The following is a 20,313-nucleotide window of genomic DNA, read 5'->3' as shown; positions in this document are numbered from 1 at the left end:
TACACACCTACACACATACACACACATACACACACACACATACATACACACACATACACACACAGACATAAATGCACACACATACATACACACATATACACACACATAAACACACACATACACACACATAAACATACACTTACACACATAAACACACACATACACATACTACACATACATACACACATATAAACACACACTTACACACACACACACATACACACACACTGAAAAAAAAGAGACATGATTTTTGAAAGGGGGAAGGGAAGGAAACCAGTGAGGTCCCCAGTTCTAGGCCACATACCAAAAGACTGGTTATCTGTCAAGGCCACTCCAGTTCATGACCAAAAACGTCATCTCCCCATCAGGGAAGAACATATTGTTCTCTAGCCTAATGGAGTAGTTGTCTATTCATCTGCCTTTCCCAAATGCAGTTCTAATCATTAGGAAGTAGTTTTTAAACGGTGCATGGAGGACGCAGAACATGGTGGTAGCTCACCCTGCTGGGCAATTGTCCTCAAATGTAGCGGGAGCCCCGTGCTCCGCTCCCTACCCCGGTCTCCTTCTAGTTTGGGATGTTCATTTCTGTCTGACTGTGGTCGCTTTACACAGCCCTATTACTTCATGGTAAGGTTTACGATTCCAGTATTATGGTGCCAAGGGCTTTCTGGCACAGTTCTCCCTGCATGAAATCAGTTCAGCCTGGAGGGCCCATGCCTCTCAGATAATGTAATGCAGGACTCTGATCCCCGAACTTTCCCTCGGAGACCTCAGCAAAGAGCTGAGCGCTTTGTCTAAGGTTTAGGAACCAAAGTCTCTTGTAGCATTTCTAAGATCCCTGGAGCTGTGAACTCAAAGGGCTGGTTCTAGTACTGCAACCACATCTTAAGCTCAGGAAATAAATCGTGCGTGTGTGTGTGTGTGTGTGTGTGTGTGTGTGTGTGTGTGTGTGTGTTTACCTTGATGGTAAATACTTTTACCCACTATAATAGTTAGTTTTACCAGTTTGACACAAGCTAGAGTCATTTGGAAAGAGGAAACCTCAACTGGAAAAAAAGTTTCTATAGGATCTGCCTGTTGGCAAATCTGTGTGGGCATTTTCTTGATTAATGATTGACCTGTAAGGGGCCACCCATCACAGGTGATACCATTCCTGTGTGACATAAGAAAGCCAACTGAGCAAGGCAGAGAGAGTAAGCCAGTTAGCCATGTCCTCTGCCTCAGTCCTACCCCAGCCTGACTCCCCTCAGTGATGGACTAACCTGAGATGTATAAACCAAATAAGCCCTTTCTCTTCCTGAGTTGCTTTCGGTCATGGTTTTTCATCACAGTGACAGAAAGCAAACAAGAATGGCCACCAAACCATCTCACTAGCCCCACTATGTCATTTCTAAAATGCATTTTTAGTTTTTTAAGTCCCAGCCACTGAGTGAACCAAGGAGAGAAGAGACTTCTGTGGGTCTGCTATGTAGACCTTTAAGATCTGCCTTTTGAAACATTTTATTGCCAAGTAATGACACTTTTAAAGGTCCCTGAGCTCCTGCTTCATCATCAGCCAAACTGGCACCTAAAGCCTAACTTGGAGCAAGATGTTTTCTCTGTGGAATGGGTGACAAAGAAGAATTCAGGGGCCATGGGCCTGCTGCAGCAAGGCTTCTGTGTCGGTGGGTCCAGAATGCCTTTGCTGACCCTCCAACCAAGTTTAAGGTTGGGTGACAAAGTCACAGGTGAAGGATGTGAGGCCCTCAAAGAAGATAGCCACACCCACTCGGGAAATTCCGAGGTGTGCACACGAGAGTGGGAGTGAGAGACTCCACTTACCAGTTATGTAGAAAGCTTTGTAATGGTTTAGGCGGACAGTCTGCAGGACACCATACTCTCCAGCAGCCCCACTGTTGGGGTGGAACAGCACCTGAGAAAGAGAGCAGAGAGCACGGCCTGTGTATCAGAAAACGCCACTGGGCGCTGCGGGAAAAACGCATTTGATGTACAAGCCTGGCGAACTGAGCTTGCTGGATTCCAGGAACGCACATAAAAACATCTTCGATGGTGCATGGCTATAATCTCAGAATTCCTACTGCAAGATAGGAGGCAGAGCGAGCAAGAATCCATTAGAAGCTCAGTTAGAGCCAACTGCGTACACAGCACGGCAATGGAGATCACACCTTGGCAAAGCGGAAGGTCAGAATGGAGTTGGCACGGACCTCTACATGCAGATGTGGGACATGCGCTACATTCATACCTACATACATACACCTCCCCATACATGTACTACATACATACCTACATACACATGAAAGAAAATTATGCTAGGTGTCATGGTCTACTTCATCCCTTCCCCATATTCCTGGATACTCCCCGACAAGCACAGGCCTGTAGCTGATGCTGGCCTTCTCCTGGGAGCCACTGTGAAATAGTACTGAAGAAGGAGGATGAGCGACAACTCTGTGTGTCTGCAAGACCTCACTGGCTAAGTCAGTCACACTGTAGGCTCAGTGCCGGCTCTGGAACCTGCAGAGGGGGTTGTGTGTCAGCGCTTTTTTTAATTTGACAAATTTAAAATTCCAACCCGGCCACAGAAGTGCTTTAAACAACTCTCAGGCCCTTCTCTCAGCTGAGTGTCTTGTGGCTGCCCAGGTCATGCACCCAGGAGTCCTATGTGCACCTGCCCCTCAAGGGGCAGAAAGCAAACTGCCGACAAAGATGGCTTCCATATATCCTGGGGCTTGCAATGAAGCCCACCTGAAGATCTCTGTAAAATCTAGCTTCTACAGCCTCCAGTAGACTCTCTCTCTCTTCAGCAAGAACGCCTGCCGTAAGAAACGTAAGATTTCTCCAGCACTAAGCACAGCTTCACCTCTGAACCTTTTATTGCAGTACAGGGAATCGAACTCAGGCCCACACACAGGCTAGGCAAACACTCTTCCCCTGCCCTACAGCTCCAATACAAGCCTAGCCTGAACGCAGCCGCCTATGACTCAGTCCTACGGAACTGCTGAGGAAACCTTTCCTGATTCAGTCAGACGTGAAAGAACTTCCCTAAAGAGTGGAAATACCTAATTCAGAGGTCCCCAGGGGAAGAGTTGGTAGGAAATAGACGGCCAGCATCCTTGGTAGGTTGGTGGGTTTGGGATGGAGGCATGAGACTACCCTGCTATGAATCATGTCCATCTATATTGCTGGGAAGACATTTACATGATTCAAAGATTCCGTGGGGCTTGGGGGAAAAAAATAACGAGAAACATCTGTTGGAGTGGGAAGCAGCTGCCCACCCCACCTTCCACCCCCAGCTTCAGTACCCTGAGAGGATGCCGCCCTGGGCAGGGCTCCCCAACACCTGCTGCTGCCCGTTCCATCAACCCTCCAAACACCCCCAGCAGGCTTCCTCTAAACAAGAAAGGAAGTCATTACTGAAAACCTCACTCCTTCCATTCCAGAAAGCCACACCTGACACTCCTTTTTTTTTTTTTTTCCTTGATAAAGGCAAAGGTAGGGGGGACGGGGAGGACATGGACCATTCTGTATCCCCCACTTGTGATATGTTCAGACCCCCCCCCCACTTGTGATATGTTCAGACCCCCCCAAAAAAAACCACAGTCAAGGTTGAGCTCTTCAAACCATGGGTACCCTTTGGGTGCTCAGCAATAGAAACTCCCTAAGGAGAGCCTGCCACATTCAAAGGACAAGTGACATTAGCAGAAATTTCCAGAACCTAGGAAGGAAAACTGGGATGGCCTACGCTTAGAGTTGGGGGTGGGTTCTGAGACACTCATATAAGCCACCCCACTTTGAGCAGACTAATGACAGCTTTCTTGTTTACATCAACATAGGAAGAACACTGGCAAGCTGACACGCAATCACGGCTGAAGGCACTTCCTCTCCAGATGTCTGCTCCACAGTTCAAAGCTGGCTGATTTTATCTTCTACAAACTCGCACAGAATTCTTGGCTCCCTCTCTTTCCTATGTGCTAGTCTGCCTTGCTACACTTTCGTTGTTTTGATAAGCACTGGAGCGTCACCCTGGGCAGTATTGTTCCCAGAGGTGTTCCCCTCCACCCCATCAGGAAGGGGCCTGCACACCTTCAAAGCAGGGATGGGGGAGGGGTGTCAATCATTTTTCACCACTAGGTGCCTCCCTAAGAGAAGTGATGGGTATTCGTGTTTCCTTGATGCAATGGCCTCTGGAGTGCCGAATTAGCCCACAGCTGCCCCATGTTGGAGTGTTCTATGTAGTTGCAGACATCATGAGGAAACTGTCCCTTCGTTGACAATATTTGAACCTGGTCATGAAGAACATGACTCTCCCACCCATGATGTCACCACCTTCAGCTTCCATCTTGGAATCAAGAATAGAATAGAAAGTGGATCACTAGGTCCTAGAATACATACCCTTCCCCTCTCAGGCTCTCAGCCCTCTCTCTTCATGGTTCCTCTCACTGCCCCACTCATATGCCCGCTGGTGTCAGATACAAGGGGTTAGAATATGCAAAGCATGCAGCTACTGTGGGCTTGGAACATCACAGACACAACCTTCCTAGAGGGAGGGAATGAGGACATGGATATGAAAACTAGTAGCTAGTGATTTTCTTTTAAGCCTTTTCATCCCATGGCCCTGGGAGATGGATGAAGATATGTGGTTCTAAGCTGCTTCTCTCTTCATCTCTGGGCTATCCTTGCAATATAGATAAGCCAGCTGTTGAAAGGCATCTACATAGTAGTTTGTGCCAACCATCAATACGTCTGTGGGTGGATACAAACTGCATTGATTAAGAGGTGGTACATGGGTGGAAAAGATGGCTCAATGGTTGAGAACAGTCAACGCCTGCTCTTACAGAGGACCTGGGTTTGGTTCCCAGCACCCATACTGAGGTTAGAAACTGTATGTAATTCCACTCTCGGAGGATCACATGTCTTTGTTGACCGTGGGCACTGTATACATATAGCACACACACACACACATACACTCAGCCATACACAATGAACATAAAAATAAACATTTTAAAGAGATACATATGTACTCTATAGAGAGATGGATGGATGTGTGCATATTTATAAAAATCATTTGTTTTGATCTCCTGGCTTCCTCTAAAACTATTATAAACCCAAGACAATTCAGTCTCTTCATTTCAACAGTTTAGGTTGACCGGAAAGGACCAAACTCAAATCTGTGGCCATCAACAAGTCCTATTCTTAAATTCCAAAGGGGTCTTATCTGGAGGTCACATGCACACTAGAAGAAGCCGGCGTGAGGCTGTGCACCAAACCCACATGGGATTACTTTTGAAGATAGCATCGGAAGCTCTCTGTAGGCAGCAAGCTGGCTGCCTCTCGCTAGGTCATAGGGTGTGATAAGGAAGTAAACAAGCTCCCACTTGAACTAGGTCACCAATACAATGTAGGTTTCTCGAAGGTGTCAGGACTTGTGTCTGTTTCTCTCACCTAATTCCTGGACCTAACCCAGTGACTCTACGCAAATCGGATGCTAAAGGAAGACAAGGCTCTGTCCGGGAACGGAAGTTAGCCCATGAAGGAGCTGGCGTCCACGGGAGGCCTGACAATGTCAAGATCACTTCCTGGTGACCCCAATTACTCTATCAGTAGCCATGGCAATAAACACTCAGGAGCACCTCTCCAGAGGAGTCTTGGCTAATACTGCCAGCATCGTATGCTACTGACTTCCAGCTGAAGGCGGAAACAGTCTTCCTGTTTTGTGCTTCTCAGAATGACCAGGCCTGGACAATACAGTGTTCTACAGAGACAGGCATTCTGGGGTGAACCCAAGAACCCTTCAGAGGACTATTCTGGTCTAGTCTGACAAGCCCTAAGAACTTCATCAATGTGTGCAAGAGTGTAGTGGTCTACTCAAGGCCCAGGTTCTGGCTGACCGGGGAGGTATTTAGTAATTACCAGCAACAGTAGCCATGAGCACATTTCTCCCGTGTGACCCCTCAAAGACTTAAACAGACCTTCTGAAGCATAGGTTTCCAATGGGGGAGCTGGTTGCTCACTGCGCCTTACTAGGGGTTTGGGGAGTCTCTGATCTCCTCCTTCTTTCTCTGACTTCCTCGTCCTTTTAGGAAAACGCAGGGAAGTGACAGGTAAAGCCCAAGAGGACTGACATTTCCTGGCTGCTAATTTGGTACTTCAGAGCACTCTGAGGAGGGGACAGCGAGGAGGTGATGCTGGAAAGATAGAGGCCCAAAGTCATTGCTGGGGAGGGGGGGGCTGTTGATTCAGAAACAGGCAGACAGCTATGGTGGCACGTATCTGCAATCCTAGCACTCAAAGGGCCGAGGCTATCAGGAGTCAGGGTCAGCCTGTGGCAAGAGCATCTTTTGAAAGTAAACAAGTAAACAACAGCAAAACAACAAGATGCAAAGTGTGTCCTGAGCCCCCCGAGAGCTGGGAGTATGTTGGGAATATGGAGGGAGACCCTACTGACATTCATTCATTCATTCTTCATTCATTTGTTCATTCATTTTTCATGCACTGGGTGCTGGCTAAGTACAGATGCTGTTAGGTACATGAGAACTAAAACCTAAACCCAGCAAATGGGATCCTTGCCCCCCCCCCAAAGAGTTTACATTCCAGAAGAGCCTAGAACTGGACAGGAATCTTATCCAACAAAAATATACTGAGTGCCCAAATTATGCCAGAAAACTGAACGCGGACAGAAGAATAAAATTAAGCCTTAGAGATAATACTCATATCCCTACAGTAAACCAAAATGTTGATTATAAATACAAATCTGGACTAACAGACTGAATTGTTGGATGTAGTTCGTCTCTGAAATTCATCACTGGGATTTTTGCCCTTCACCAGCCACTGGCATGCACCTTCTGAGGGTGGTCATTTGTATCAAAGTAGCAGGCGTGAGACGTGAGACACAGTCCAGACACAAGCTTCCTCCACTTACCCTGTGCCCCATCTGTGACTTGCCAAAGAGCACCTCAGAGACATCCCGTCCATCAAATTTCCGGTTTGGGGGCAAGCTAGCTCCTGCCAGAGCTATCACGGTGGGGAAGATGTCTAGCAAGCTGCAGAAAGAACAAGATACAGTCTTTCTCAACTCTTCCAATTCTTTCCCCAGCCCTCCTAAGACCCGAACCTACCTGCCCCAGACCAGGACAAAAGCAGGCTGCCTCTCCTAGAGCCCACCCAGTTTATTTCTCTTTGGAGTTCTTTCTGAGATTTCTGCTCTAAGAGGCAGGATGTGGCCAGACGCCGTATAGGTTCAAATTCAGTTGTACCATTTATGTGACATCTACTGCCTCAGTTTCCTATCCTGTAAAACATGTGGTTTAATAACAATAGCTGCCACACACAGGGGTGTGTGTGCACAAAACACTCAGAGAAGATACGTCAAAGACGAAGCCGGGCACTTGCTGGCTGTTTGTCTGATAATTACTAACAGCGCCACACCTTTGAACCCCCAAAACTAAGAGCTGGCCACTGTCTTATCAGGAATAGCATGCGGCAGGGTGGCGGGTGGCTGCAAGAAAACGCTCAGCTCATCTTTCATCACCCGAGTATCTCTCATGAAAATGTCGTCTTTAGATGAAGTGTGTGCGATTTTAGTTATGATGTGTGAAACACTTCACGTCTGTCACTTGCCTCTAACTCTTCTCCCCTCTTTACGAAACAGTGAATATTTTAGTAGGAAAAAAAAAACACCTTAGGACATACAGAAATACAAAAAAAAAAAACCCACATAACTAGTCTGTCACTTGAGGGTATTAATTTTAATATTAAAAATATTAATATTAATTTATTAAAAAGTCAAATTCTTACTTGTGTGTGTGCAGGATATATGCCTGTGAACGTTTGCCCATGTGTGCCTGTGTGTGGAGGCCAGAGGTCACCATCAGATGTCCCTCCCCCCCACCCCCCCACTTTCTTTTGAGACAGGGTCTCTCACTATTTCAGCTTGTCTGAACAGTGAAGTCCCCAGATCTCTTTCCCTCCAGCACTGGGGTTACAGGTGTGCCTTGGTGTCCTCGTACGCAGGTACTGGGGATCCAAACGCAGATCTTCAGGCTCTCAAAGCAAGAACTGTCCCCAGGGTCCATCTCCCAAGCCCCGCCCACTAGTCATATTTTCGGTGGGTCTTGCTAATGTGATTTTATTCATTTCTACGTTGTTTGTTAGGGCAGTTTCCCGTACTCAGACTTGCCTTGAATTCCTCAGCATCTTGTCTCCATGTTATGAGGGTTAAGATTGCAGGCGTATGACTTGTGATGTTGTTTTAAAATCACGTGGAACTTTACCACACTGCATACCTCCCACACATCTACTGTGCTCATATCATGAGACGGGGGTGGGTCGTCAGGAAGAGCAGAGGGGCCCAAGAAACTGACAGCCAGTGGGACTTGCCAGAACCAGGGGGCTGGGCCCACATGGATTCGGGCACTGGTTGGGCTTTCCCAGAGAAGAGGTCCTGGTACCCAGAGACCAGGACAGCATCAGACTTCAGGATCATCCTTCCTCTCTCCAGGGCGCTGCCTACGACCCTAAGGCAGAGTTTCTCATTGACTACGGGACAAAGTGTTTCTATTTGCCTGTAGCTTTCACAGTTCACAAAACTGGTAGCTTATCTCTTGAGATAGGCACTCCAGGAACTGGCATCCCACACTGGTGTGCAGTCAAGGCACGCGGAGTCGGCGTGCAACAGAGTACAGAACACTCTGGAAACCTGTCCAGAGTCCAAGGTTCCTGCCACAAACCAGGAAACAGGCAGGTCTACAGTGCGGCCTGAAAGGGGTGGGATGGTTTAGGGCTGTTCAAGCTCAGTCTCTCTCTCTCTCTCTCTCTCTCTCTCTCTCACACACACACACACACACACACACACACACACCCCACAAAATTGCACCCCTGAGGGACATCGGCATCAAACCCATAAGAAAGAAAAACAGGCACCACAATAGATATTTTTAATTTGTTTGTTATGAGTACATGTGTGCAGTGTACACACCTATGTGGAGATGTCTACATACCTGTGTGTGGTGTTCACACCTATGTGGAGATGTCTACACACCTGTGTGTGGTGTGCACACCTATGTGGAGATGTCTACACACCTGTGTGGGGTGTGCACACCCATGTGAAGGTGTCTACACACCTGTGTGGGTTTTGCACACCTATGTGAAGGTGCCTACACACCTGTGTGGGTTGTGCACACCTATGTGAAGGTGTCTATACACCTGTGCAGGGTGTGCACACCCATGTGGAGGTGCCTACACACCTGAGTGTGGTGTGCATACCCATGTGGGGATGCCTACACACCTGAGTGTGGTGTGCACACCTATGTGGGGATGCCTACACACCTGTATGCATATGCAGAAGCGGGAATAAGGTATTGGATGTCCTCTATCTGTCACTGGTTATTCCTTTGAGGCAGTGTCTCTCCTTGAACCTGGGGCTTGCATCTTCTCTGCTAGATCGAAGCCAGCAAGGCCTGTTGATTTTTCTTATGCTGTCTCACCCTGCCCATCTTGAGCTGAGGTTGCAGGGATGCATGGGCTGCCCAGTTTGCTACGTAGGTGCTGGGATCTAAAACCCAGTCTTCTTTATTGCTCAGAGAAGGCTCTTGACCAATAAGCCATCTCTTCTCTCTCTCTCTCTCTCTCTCTCTCTCTCTCTCTCTCTCACACACACACACACACACACACACACAAAGTAGTAGACTGTAGGCTTTCTTTTGTGGTCTTCGGAGACATCAGCGTCACAGACGGGTCAAATCAGCAAGTCTGGGACACTCTGTATTGACTTTCAGAATGAATTACATACTTTCCTTTTTCCGTCCTTTTCCTCCTCTGCATCACGAGGTTTGGCATCTTACCACAGTACTAATCCAGATCTAAACACTCCAGGGAATCCCAGTGTGTCAGTGTGGCATGCCCTTCAGAGGTTTCTAATCTACACAGAACTCAAGAAGAACTGCCTCACACACAAAAAAACTTCCTCAACAGGTTTGGTGACTCTCACTGTTCAGGGGAGCCAAGTCCAGCATGGGCATGCCTGGGCTGTCAGTCACTCATCAGAGGATGGCAGGAGCCCAGCCCCTGAGCTTAGCCTGTGACCAGGAAATGCTCCATGCAACACACAGACCTGGGCTTTCCTGCACGTGAACCTGGAGGGCAGATCTGTTTTACAGAGGCTGCTGATGGAGGGCAGATCTGTCTTACAGAGGCTGCTGATGGCTTTCCAGGCCTCAGTCTTAACCCAAGAAACAGGTCCTGGAAGTCTCAGAAGCCTTGAAGAAATAGAACAAGCAAACAACAACAACAACAAAGCCAAACCCCAAACCTGCAAAACCAACCCTGCACTTCCAATGCGTTCACTGGGATGCTTGGCTTTTTATCCTTGCTTTCATGGGGTTTCCTGTCCTTTTTTTTTTTTTTTCTTTAAAAAAAGAGGAGTTGGAGAGACAGCTCAGCTCTTGCAGAGGCCCTAAGTTTGATTTCCAGGCCCCACATTAGGCAGCTCAGAACTTCCTATAACTTCAACCTCTGTGGGTAGCTGCACTCACATGCACATACTGCCTCCCCCCACCACACACACACACACACACACACACCGCCATCCAAAACAACTATTGATGTGAAGACAAATATATAAAGAAGCTATTTTATCCTACTTTAAAGTACTTTTCCTTTCTTCTTTGGTGTGTGTGTGTGTGTGTGTGTGTGTGTGTGTGTATGTGTGTGTGTGTGTGTGATCCCTCAGAGTACCGGGGTCACAGGCATGCATTGGGCTATTCCGATGTGGATTCTGGGGATTCAGACTCAGGTTCCATGCTTGTGTAAGTATTTCTATCCACTGAGAAACCTCCCTAGCCCCAAGTATTTTCTTTTTCTTATTTTGCGACAAGACTGTCACGTATCCAAGGCTAGGTTCTAGTGTTGAAATTACTGTACCACCAAACCCTGTATATGCAGTGCTGGGGGATCGAACCCTGGACTTTGTGTGCGCTAGGCAAACACTCTACCAACTGAGCTACATCCCTGGCCCCCTCACGTAAATATCTTACGGGCTCTGGCACTGTCCTTCATGGGTCTGATGTATAAGATGGTTTCTGTCCCACAAACACTACTTCACAAGCCCTCCGATAGTGGAAAGGAAGGCAGGGCCCACTCACGAAAGGAGATAGCTGAGACAGAGGCCTCTGCATGGTGACACAAAAGGCTAGCCTGGGAGTGGGCAAAGTGACCCTTGAGTAAGCTGGAGTCGCTCTTCCGCATTGTTCCATCCTACAAAACTATTGTCTTTTTCGTGTTTCTCTGACATTTGTTCATAGGAGATGTGTACATTTTTGAAACATTTTTTGTTTGTTTTTAAAATAAGATCTTGCTATGCTGCCCAGGCTGCTTTGGAGTTCTAAATTCAAGCAACCGTTCTGTTTCAGATCCTCCCAGGGGGTGGGGACCCATCCAACCGGTTAGGGCTCTTATCCAAACAAGGTATCAAAGGGAGTTGACTGGGTGGCTGTGAGGAGGGTACTGAAGGCTCTGCCTGCTGTACCCCAGGCTACATGAGCAAGGACTGAAGGGTCACATGGGGGCTTCCTTCTGGTACAACAGCCCTGGGCTCCAATGTTGGGTGAGTGTCAGGGAGAGGACAGGAGGGAGGGTTTCCATAGAAGCTGAGCACAGTTGTACTAGGGGGAAATCTGACACATGGATGGGTAGAGAGAAGAGGATGTGGTAGTTTAAATATGCTTGGCCCAGGGAATGGCACTATTAGGAGGTATGTCCTTGCTCGAGGAGGGGTGGCCTTGTTGGAGAAAGTGTGTCACTGTGGGTGTGAGCAAGGGTTGGGGATAGTTGGACCTGGATAAAGGAGTGACTCTCATCTCTTCTCTCCTTGGGAGATAAGTACAGAAAGATGCCTAGAATAGAAGAGTTGGGAAGAGAGCCACCTCCAGTGGAGGAATAGAACTGTCTTAAGGATACAGAAGCAGTTTCTTTTTTAGCATTTAATTGTAATTTTCTTTCTGCATTGTTTAGTCCCTCTCATTATCCCTGAAAAAAGCTAGGTCTCCACCCCTTCCTGGTCTTAGTCACACTGCAGAGGCTTCAGGGACTAGCCCGTGTTCACGTTTGACTGGCAGCCCATCTCAGTAGCTCCCCACCCTGGAATCGCTCTTACAGGCAAAAAGCATCTACTTCAGAGATACTTGAGTATCAAGAATACCAGATCACGAATGGTGAATACCTCTTACGGACATCAGCCCAGCAGGCTGGAAAGAGACACTGACCCATCTCCCTCAACCCTCACCGCAGCCAGGAGGGAGCAGAAGGCCTTGAAGAGAGATGCATGGTTGAGTACCACAGGACATGCTGTAGACAAGGGATCTTTACAGCTTCTGTCTCTGGACCCAATTCTATGCCTGCAGACAAGACAGAGTCTGCCGACCTTTACCCCTTCCATATAACCACTGTCTTATTCATATCCGCAGACCCACCACCCGGCCCCCAGGGTAGCTCAGGGCTCCTCTGCAACTCTAGCTGATTTTCTAATGAGATTATTGGCCCAGTCAGTTCTGGCTTGCCTCTGTTCTTGCCAGATGTGATGCTCATTCTACAACAGGGATGGGGAATGTCCATCTCAAGAAACATATGTGGTCAGTCCTCCACCAACAACAGGGATGAAGATGTTCATCTCAGGCACAAAGCCAGGTGTGGTCCTCCATCGACAACAGGGATGAAGATGCTCATCTCAGGCACAGAGCCAGGTGTGGTCCGCCATTGAGAAATGGGATGAAGATGCTCACCTCAAGCACAGAGCCAGGTGTGGTTCTCCATCGACAACAGAGATAGAGATGCTCATCTCAAGCACAGAGCCAGGTGTGGTCCTCCATCGACAACAGGGATGAAGAGGCTCATCTCAGGTACAGAGCTAGGTATGGTCCTCCATTGAGAAATGGGATGAAGATGCTCATCTCAAGCACAGAAGAGACCCTTCATCTTTCTTCATAAGACTAAGAGAAATTTCCCTAAGGTTCATTTTGTCCTTTCAGGGGACACAGGAATGCCTGGAGATACCTTGGTTGTCACAAACAGTTACCGGGAAGAGGCCTGGCAATGTGCTAAATATCTCAAATGCACAGAATAGACCCCACATGTCACAGCCAAGAGTTACTTGACTCAAAATATACATGATGATTCAAGAAACCCTGAACTAAAATTGTAAGGTAAAACCATTGTGCCTTTTCTACTTTGCCCCCAAAGCCATTCTTCTGAGGGAAACTTAACATCAAGAACACCCAAGCTGAGCAGGGCAGTACTGGCGCATGCCTTTAATCTCAGCACTCGGTAGGCAGAGGCAGGTGGATTTCTGAGTTTGAGGCCAGCCTGGTCTACAGAGTGAGTTCCAGGACAGCCAGGGCTGCAGAGAAACCCTGTCTCATAAAAACAAACAAACAAAGAACACCCAAGCTGATTTGCTCATCACTGCTCCCTGGTCTCCAGAGCAATGTTTCACCCACAGTCAGAACCAGGAACAAGTATGGGTCATCTCTATTTGATAATTGTGTCTTTGGGCTTTGTGGGGGTGAGCAGTCATGTGCAAGATCTTTCTAAAATACTATTATATCACTTAGGCACACATCCGAATATTAATGCTGAGTATCTCTAAAAGATAGCCAATGAGATTCGTGCTAAACACTCTCCGGCACACCCTTTTAAATTTTAATTTGTATTATACTCGTTTGTTTTTGTGTGTGTCTGTGTGAGGACACAGCAGCGCCGTAGTGTTCACATAGGGTCAGAAGAATCAATCCTCTACTTCCACCATGTGGGACCCAGGGATGGAACTCGGGTCACCTTTGTAGACAAAGCCATCTTGTTCCCGCCCCTACCCCCCACCCCTGCACACTGTTTGTAACATTTTCTGTATTCACAACAGTACATTTATATTAACCTGACTGTTTTTAAGATGCCATAATTTCTTGGGGCCATTTCAATAGAAGCTGAAGGTGGCCGTGAAGACATTACCTCCGCTGTGGACGATCTCTATCCTCAAAGAACAAAGTACTAAAACCGCCATAAGCCCGGGGACCCACACAGTGAAATGTGAGCACTCCATTCTAGGACATGAATCAAAATCATGTTCCCCTCAGTGCTGGCCTGTGGGGGCCACAGGGAAAAGGCAGTAAGAAGCCCCACCCATTCGTGTGTTCCCTTACATGGATTAACGTGAGAGAGGAACCAGCTGCCGTTCAGACTATCTTCACACCCAAACCATCCTAAGAGTGGCTGGCATGCTCTGATAGTTTTCTTCTGATAAAGTATCAGAGGCCCTCAAGAAAACCCTATCTATACCAAGAACTCTCTTTAGTCACTAAACTATGGCCTCCATCCTTGTCTTCTGAAGATCAACAAGACAACAGCCTACTGTGGAACAGGAATTGATGGTAACTACAAACACAGTTCAGTATGTTTCCGCAGTGAAACCCCAAGCTTTGAAGACTCTATGGAGTTGTCTGTGCCTGTGCAGCCCAGAGCCCTTGATAAGCAGTCTGGATACACCCCAGTCAGATCTATAAAAGCAGTCCTCCCGGCCCTCTTCCAGCCAGCCTGACATCATGGATCCCAAGCTGTGTGGTTGTTATCACACCTGCTGGCTCCCACGGACTGCACACCGCCCCCTCCTGATAGCTCAGGGATGACCCACAACCCTTGAGGGAACTGGGGTCTGGCAGGGGTGATACCTACCACCCTGGGCTGTCAGAACTGCTCACCCCTCCTGCTCTTGGCTTCGGTCTCAGCCCTTCCTTCCCACTGGATCTGGAGATGTTGTAGGGCACTGGGAATGCTTGCCTTCCTCTGGTTGGCGGTTTCTTTCTCCTGCCAGAACCTGTCAGGTTGGTGCCAGGGAACCTCTCAACCAGGCACACTATTGTTCTGAGTACACGAGTAAGGGTTTCTATGGAGGTTGTGCTGTTTTGGTGAATAGAGGGCAGAACCAGACAGGAATGACCCATCTGAATCAGTGAGAAGTCGGGCTCAGGAGATAGCACAGTTGGTAAAGTGCTTGCCATACAAGCATGAAGATCTGAGTTCGATCCCCACTACTTATGTAAAATGCTGGGTATGAAGCATGCGCTTGTAACCTTAGTGACAGGTAGGCAAAGACAGGGGTATCCCTGGGGCTTGCTGGCCTATCCAAATTACTAATCCCCCTGATCGTAATAAGACCTTGTCTCAAAGAGAAGCTCAGGAATGTCTCAGTGATTAAGAGCACTCACTGCTTTTACAGAGGACCTATGTTTGGTTCCCAGCACCCACATGATGGCTTGGGTGACTTCAAGTTCCAGGAGATCTGATGCCATCAAATTCTGCCGGTAAGCATAAAACACGTATAGACAAAACACTCTTGCATGTACAGATCTTAGAAATTAAATAAAGTCATGGGGGAAAACACAAGGTGGGTGGTTTCGAAGAATGATACCAATGGTTGACCTCTGGCCTCTCTCTCTCTCTACACACACACACACACACACACACACACCCCTGCACAGGCACACATATGCTAAGCACATAAACAAATACTTTTTAAATGACTTAGTGAGGGGTCCCAGCTATAAATCAGGATTCCTTAGTTCTCGTGGCAATATTCCCAGAGACCCATTGTAGCCAGACTCTCTGAGACAGATAAGAAATTGGCCTTATTGATCAGCATTAATACATTGGACAGATGTCACGTATAATGCTCCTGACATTCCTGGTGACAACAACTGAAAGCTGCTGCCCAAGGCTGGACAAGGTCCTCACCTAACTGTTAACTCTTTCCCTCTCCGTCCACTGGGGCCATCTGCCTGCTTCTTGGCCTCCAGGGCATTCCGGTGTCTGTACTTCTTTCTTGGGGCCATTCGATGACTAGTGATGCACAGGCTTCTCAAAGCCACCTGGGACGTCTACTCTAATCCCCAGGGAGGAGTTCATGGGAACATCACTCTGGCTGCCATCTTTGGCTGCTTCTCTCTTTAGCACACACTGAAGAACCAGAGGTGAGGGTTAGAGACCAGCAAGGCCCCTCCTTTACTCAAGGATCATCCCCAGGGGGAGGGGAAGGCCCTCTGCAGCCTCCTTTACCACACAGAATTGTGGGATTGCTCTATAGGCAAACCCACACTGCTGTCATGAGAGCTCAGGAGGATGCGGAACTCCTGCCGAACACGGGTAATCAATGAGCAGTGAGTTTGCTGGGATCTCCGGCCACCCAGGTGTCCACATCAGCTCTGGCTCTAAACCCCCACAGCTAAAGGTCATTCGGATCTCTTACCTTAACAAGGCAGTGCTAGTGACGTTGGCTGGAACTCTGCCAGGCCAGTAAGCCAGTGCTGGAACCCGATGCCCACCTTCCCAGGTGGTCTGCTTGGTTGGACTTCCACCTATGAGAAGAAGCAGCTGTTTCATGAACATCAGTAACTCAAGGCTTCTTTTTCAGCTAAGAGATGGCCTGTGGGCAAACAGTCCCTCTCTAGGAATATCCAATAGTTTCAACAAAGAAATGTCTTTCTTTAAAAAAAAAGAAAAAAAATTAGCCAGGCAGGGGTGGCACATGACTTTAATCCCAGCACTTAAGAGGCAGAGGCAGGCAAATCTCTGAGATTGAGGCTAGCCTTGAACAGAGTAAGTTCAGGATGACCAGGCCCACACAGAGAAACCCTGTCTCAAAAAACCAAAAGAACAAAAAACAAAAACAAAGCAAACAAAAAAACAACAAAAACAAAACCCAAAAACAAAGCAAAGAAAGAAAGGAAGGAAGGAAGGAAGGAAGGAAGGAAGGAAGGAAGGAAGGAAGGAAGGAATTTAATTATTTTATTACCCAGCTATTTGTCCCCAACAAATAGTTAATCACTCTCAGTACACCCTTTGATTTTACTAACTTATATAAACAGAGTCCACTGTTAATCTTGGCAATTCCTTTCATGGCATCCCCCACGCTAAACTGTTATTTTATTCCCTTCTTCTCCTGTGTCCCCACACTATGAGACTCAAGACATCCCGGGTGCTTAAGGAACGTTTGTTAAATAAATGAATTTGTTTTCCAGTTGATCGTGACTGATTAGGATGAAGAGAGAGAGGGAGAGGAAGGGAGGGAGGGAGAGAGAGAGAGAGAGAGAGAGAGAGAGAGAGAGAGAGAACAGACTCCTACAAACTGTCCACACCTACCTAGCGTGCATGAGGCCATTCAATCGCTAGTACTCAATAACAAATAAAAACTACAATTCTTTGAAAGAGGGAGTCTCCTCAGCTGTTTAATCCACCCAGGGCCTGGCTGATCTTGTGTGGATTTATTTTGTTTTGCTCTGTTTTTCCTTGAGTCAATGAGTTGTTCTGATGAGACAGTTATCAGTCATGGTTCTGAGTGTTTGCCTCTTGGCGGGAGGTAAGAATAGCCCATGTGCAATCTATGAACTTTAGTGACGAGAGGCATTACTTTTGTAGCCAAGTCAAAAGTGACCACCAATATAATGACAGCCCGTGGGCTGGAAGAGATGAGGTCATGTTTTATGAAAACATCCTGAATACACATGTCGCACTGAATTAACCATGACGGGCTCTGCCACTCCCACACACACACTCCACCCTTGTCCCTGGTTGAGCCAGAGGCCAGGGATTCCACAAGGTTCGCGTGTAAGAAGTTCTTCCAAGACAAGTGCTGTATGTGGCTCACGCACTCTGTGGTCGTGCGACTGCCCAAGTTTGGCTGGTATAAATAACAAAAGCGATCACATCACGGGTGTGGAGTTGAGGCGACCAGGATGAAGGCTTCCTCCCTCTAATCTCACTGCTACAAAAAGAACCTTTGATGTCCTGGGCTCAGTACCCCATCCCAGAAGAGCTCCGAATTCCTGGTCTAGTGTATAAGGAGCCCCGGAGTGTTGATATAAGGAGCTGAAAACAAAGCAGCTCCCAACTTATGGACTGTTTACATCTAAGTGTGTTAGGTTCAAGAAACCAACTGAATCCCGCAGTCACTGCAGACTGAAAAGCTCTTTGATGTAATCCTGAATTTCTCAAGTGTGTACTTTCCTCTGGAGCCTTTACTCCCTCCCCCCCCCCCCCCCCCCCCCGCAAAAGAAACCCACATAAGACCACTCCGATTATTCACGCACGTGGAATAGAAAATACTGAACTGTGGAGGAGCATAAAACGAGTTTCCATGTAGTTTCAGAATACCCGGCATGCTTCAGCTTAAGGCCAAACAGCAATGAGTGCGCATACAGACGCGTGCTGGGGGAATCTGTGGGTCTTTCCAGCCCTGGGAGGGGCATTTGCGTGGACACATTTGGTAGGAGTGGGTGGAAATATGGGGCCCTCTAATTAACAGCCCATGATGCTTGACATTCAAAGGTCTCTGCTTAACCTTTGAGGCCAGATGTTAAGCTTTGGATTCCAGAAGTAAATCATTATCTCTAACCGGAAAGCAGGAGCTGCGGTTCAGCTCCGTGACAGGCAAAGAGACACCTGTTCACCATGATACTTCGGGCAGCCCCTTTGAGGATGACTGACCTCCCCCAGGGATTTCTTAAGGGAAACAGTTTCATTCTGCTCACAGTCTCTCCGCAGAGGGTCAGAAGCTGGCGGGGGTGGGGGTGAGGGTGAGGTGGGGGTGGGGGTTAGAAGGAACTGTGTTGGCAGCAAATGTATCTTGTTAAAATGTTAACATAGTAGAAAGTTCAGCACGTGATGGAGAAAAGGTGGTTGGCCCGGGGAGGCCCCTCAACAGGACTCCGTGGGTGGAGCTCATCAGCGAATCCAGCTGCACCTAAGGTTCTAATTTTAACTGAAAGACGCGATTCCAGGCATGTAAATGATCCGTGTCCCACAGTCCTTGGACACCAAAGGAATTTAGCTTGAGTCCTGAGCGTGGTCAAGCAATTACCAAAGTAAATATTGACCAACACACACACACACACACACACACACACACAGGGCTCTGCTCCAAACCCCAGTTTCTCAGCAGCCGTGCCAGGAGGAGTCAGAAAGAAACATCCCCGCCCCCCTATCTTCTTCCATAGGCCTTGCAAGTGGTGGAGTGGCATTATCAGCCACGTGTGCTTATCCAACTGGTTTCCTGTGGTTTGTCTGTGCTGGCAAGGCCGAGTCCAGAATAACAGGCTCTACAGAATAGCTAGCTGCCTCTAGGCATCTACCTTACCCCTCATTCCAAGCTAAAGATAGTAACCGTATTAATAACATCATCCCTTATCAATGCCAGACTAAGTGTTCCTAAATACACGGCTAAGTGCTTTCCTATGTGATATCGAATTTGGATGACAATCTCTTGTACACTTGTGTGTGTGTGTGTGTGTGCGCGCGCACACACACATGCATGTGTGCACCCTTTTGTGTGCACCAAGATTTGCATGTGAAGGTCATCGGGTAACTTTGGGAACCGGTTCTCCCTTTTACCATGTGTGTTGTGAGGATCAAACTTAGGTGTTTGGGCTCCACCGCAAACACCTTCATCCACTGAGCCACCTCATCACCCCTTGTATGACAATCCTTTATACTACACACACTACAATTCCCAGTTTTTTCAAATGAAAATGCTCAAAAAGGTTAAGTAAATTTTTTTCAGTATGGAGGTGTGAACTCAGGGCCTTTCCTGTGCTAGGGAAGTGCTCTAACATGGAATCTAAGTTACGTCTGCAGCCCTGACACTTTTTTTTATTATTATTATTAGTTTTGAAACAACTCTTACTACATTGACTGGGCTAGCCTTGAATTCACTATGTGGCCTAGCCTACTCTCAAACTGTCAAATCACCTGCCTCAGCTACCGGAATAGCTGGGAGGGCAGGAATGTGCCACCAGCCCTGGATGAATTTAAATAGCTAGTAAGTCCATATCAAACTACACAAGCCAGGACCCTTAACGAGGAACTCTTCCAGCATAACATTCCACATCCTAAATGCATCTCAGAATCCCTTCTTTAAAAACACCGTGGTAAATGGTAAAGCCCTTCTCCTCAGGTGGTGATTGGCTGTCCCGATGGGTGCCAGGGGTGCATCAATAGCTCATAAAACTATCCCAGTAATGATCTTAAGTTGGACTGATTCCCAGATTAGAGGGGAGCAGACAGAATGCACTTCAAAGTCAAATGTAGCTTATGTGCTATTTTGTATGTGATTGTTCATATGTAGGTGTGCATACATGTGCAGATGTATGTACATGAGGGTGGGTGTGGAGGTCAGAGGTCGGCCTTTTTGGTTTTGGTGGGTTTCTTTGTGACCCAGAGAAGCTAAGCTGCCTTCTCCCATTCAGATCATTTAATGTCCAATTAAAGGAGAAAACCTACCAG

At 47.5% G+C, this 20,313-nt stretch overlaps 1 protein-coding gene across 7 annotated transcripts in view; it reads right to left on the bottom strand.

The window, feature by feature from the left end:
* Positions 1–20,313, bottom strand: part of Arsg (arylsulfatase G) — a 131,677-nt gene that overhangs the window by 7,731 nt on the left and 103,633 nt on the right. For 6 of the 7 annotated variants that reach the window (XM_021176936.2, XM_029483074.1, XM_029483075.1 and 3 more), the window contains 3 exons: positions 16,283–16,391; positions 6,917–7,037; positions 1,822–1,912 (listed from right to left, as the gene is read on the bottom strand). In XM_021176936.2, coding sequence (XP_021032595.1) covers positions 1,822–1,912; positions 6,917–7,037; positions 16,283–16,391 — 321 coding nt within the window. The remainder of the gene's footprint in view (positions 1–1,821; positions 1,913–6,916; positions 7,038–16,282; positions 16,392–20,313) is intronic. The other variant, XM_029483076.1, reaches the window with a different exon arrangement.

The sequence above is a fragment of the Mus caroli genome, chromosome 11, assembly GCF_900094665.2.
Source record: "Mus caroli chromosome 11, CAROLI_EIJ_v1.1, whole genome shotgun sequence".
Lineage (NCBI taxonomy): Eukaryota > Metazoa > Chordata > Mammalia > Rodentia > Muridae > Mus > Mus caroli.
This window is presented reverse-complemented; position numbering and strand designations above follow the sequence as displayed.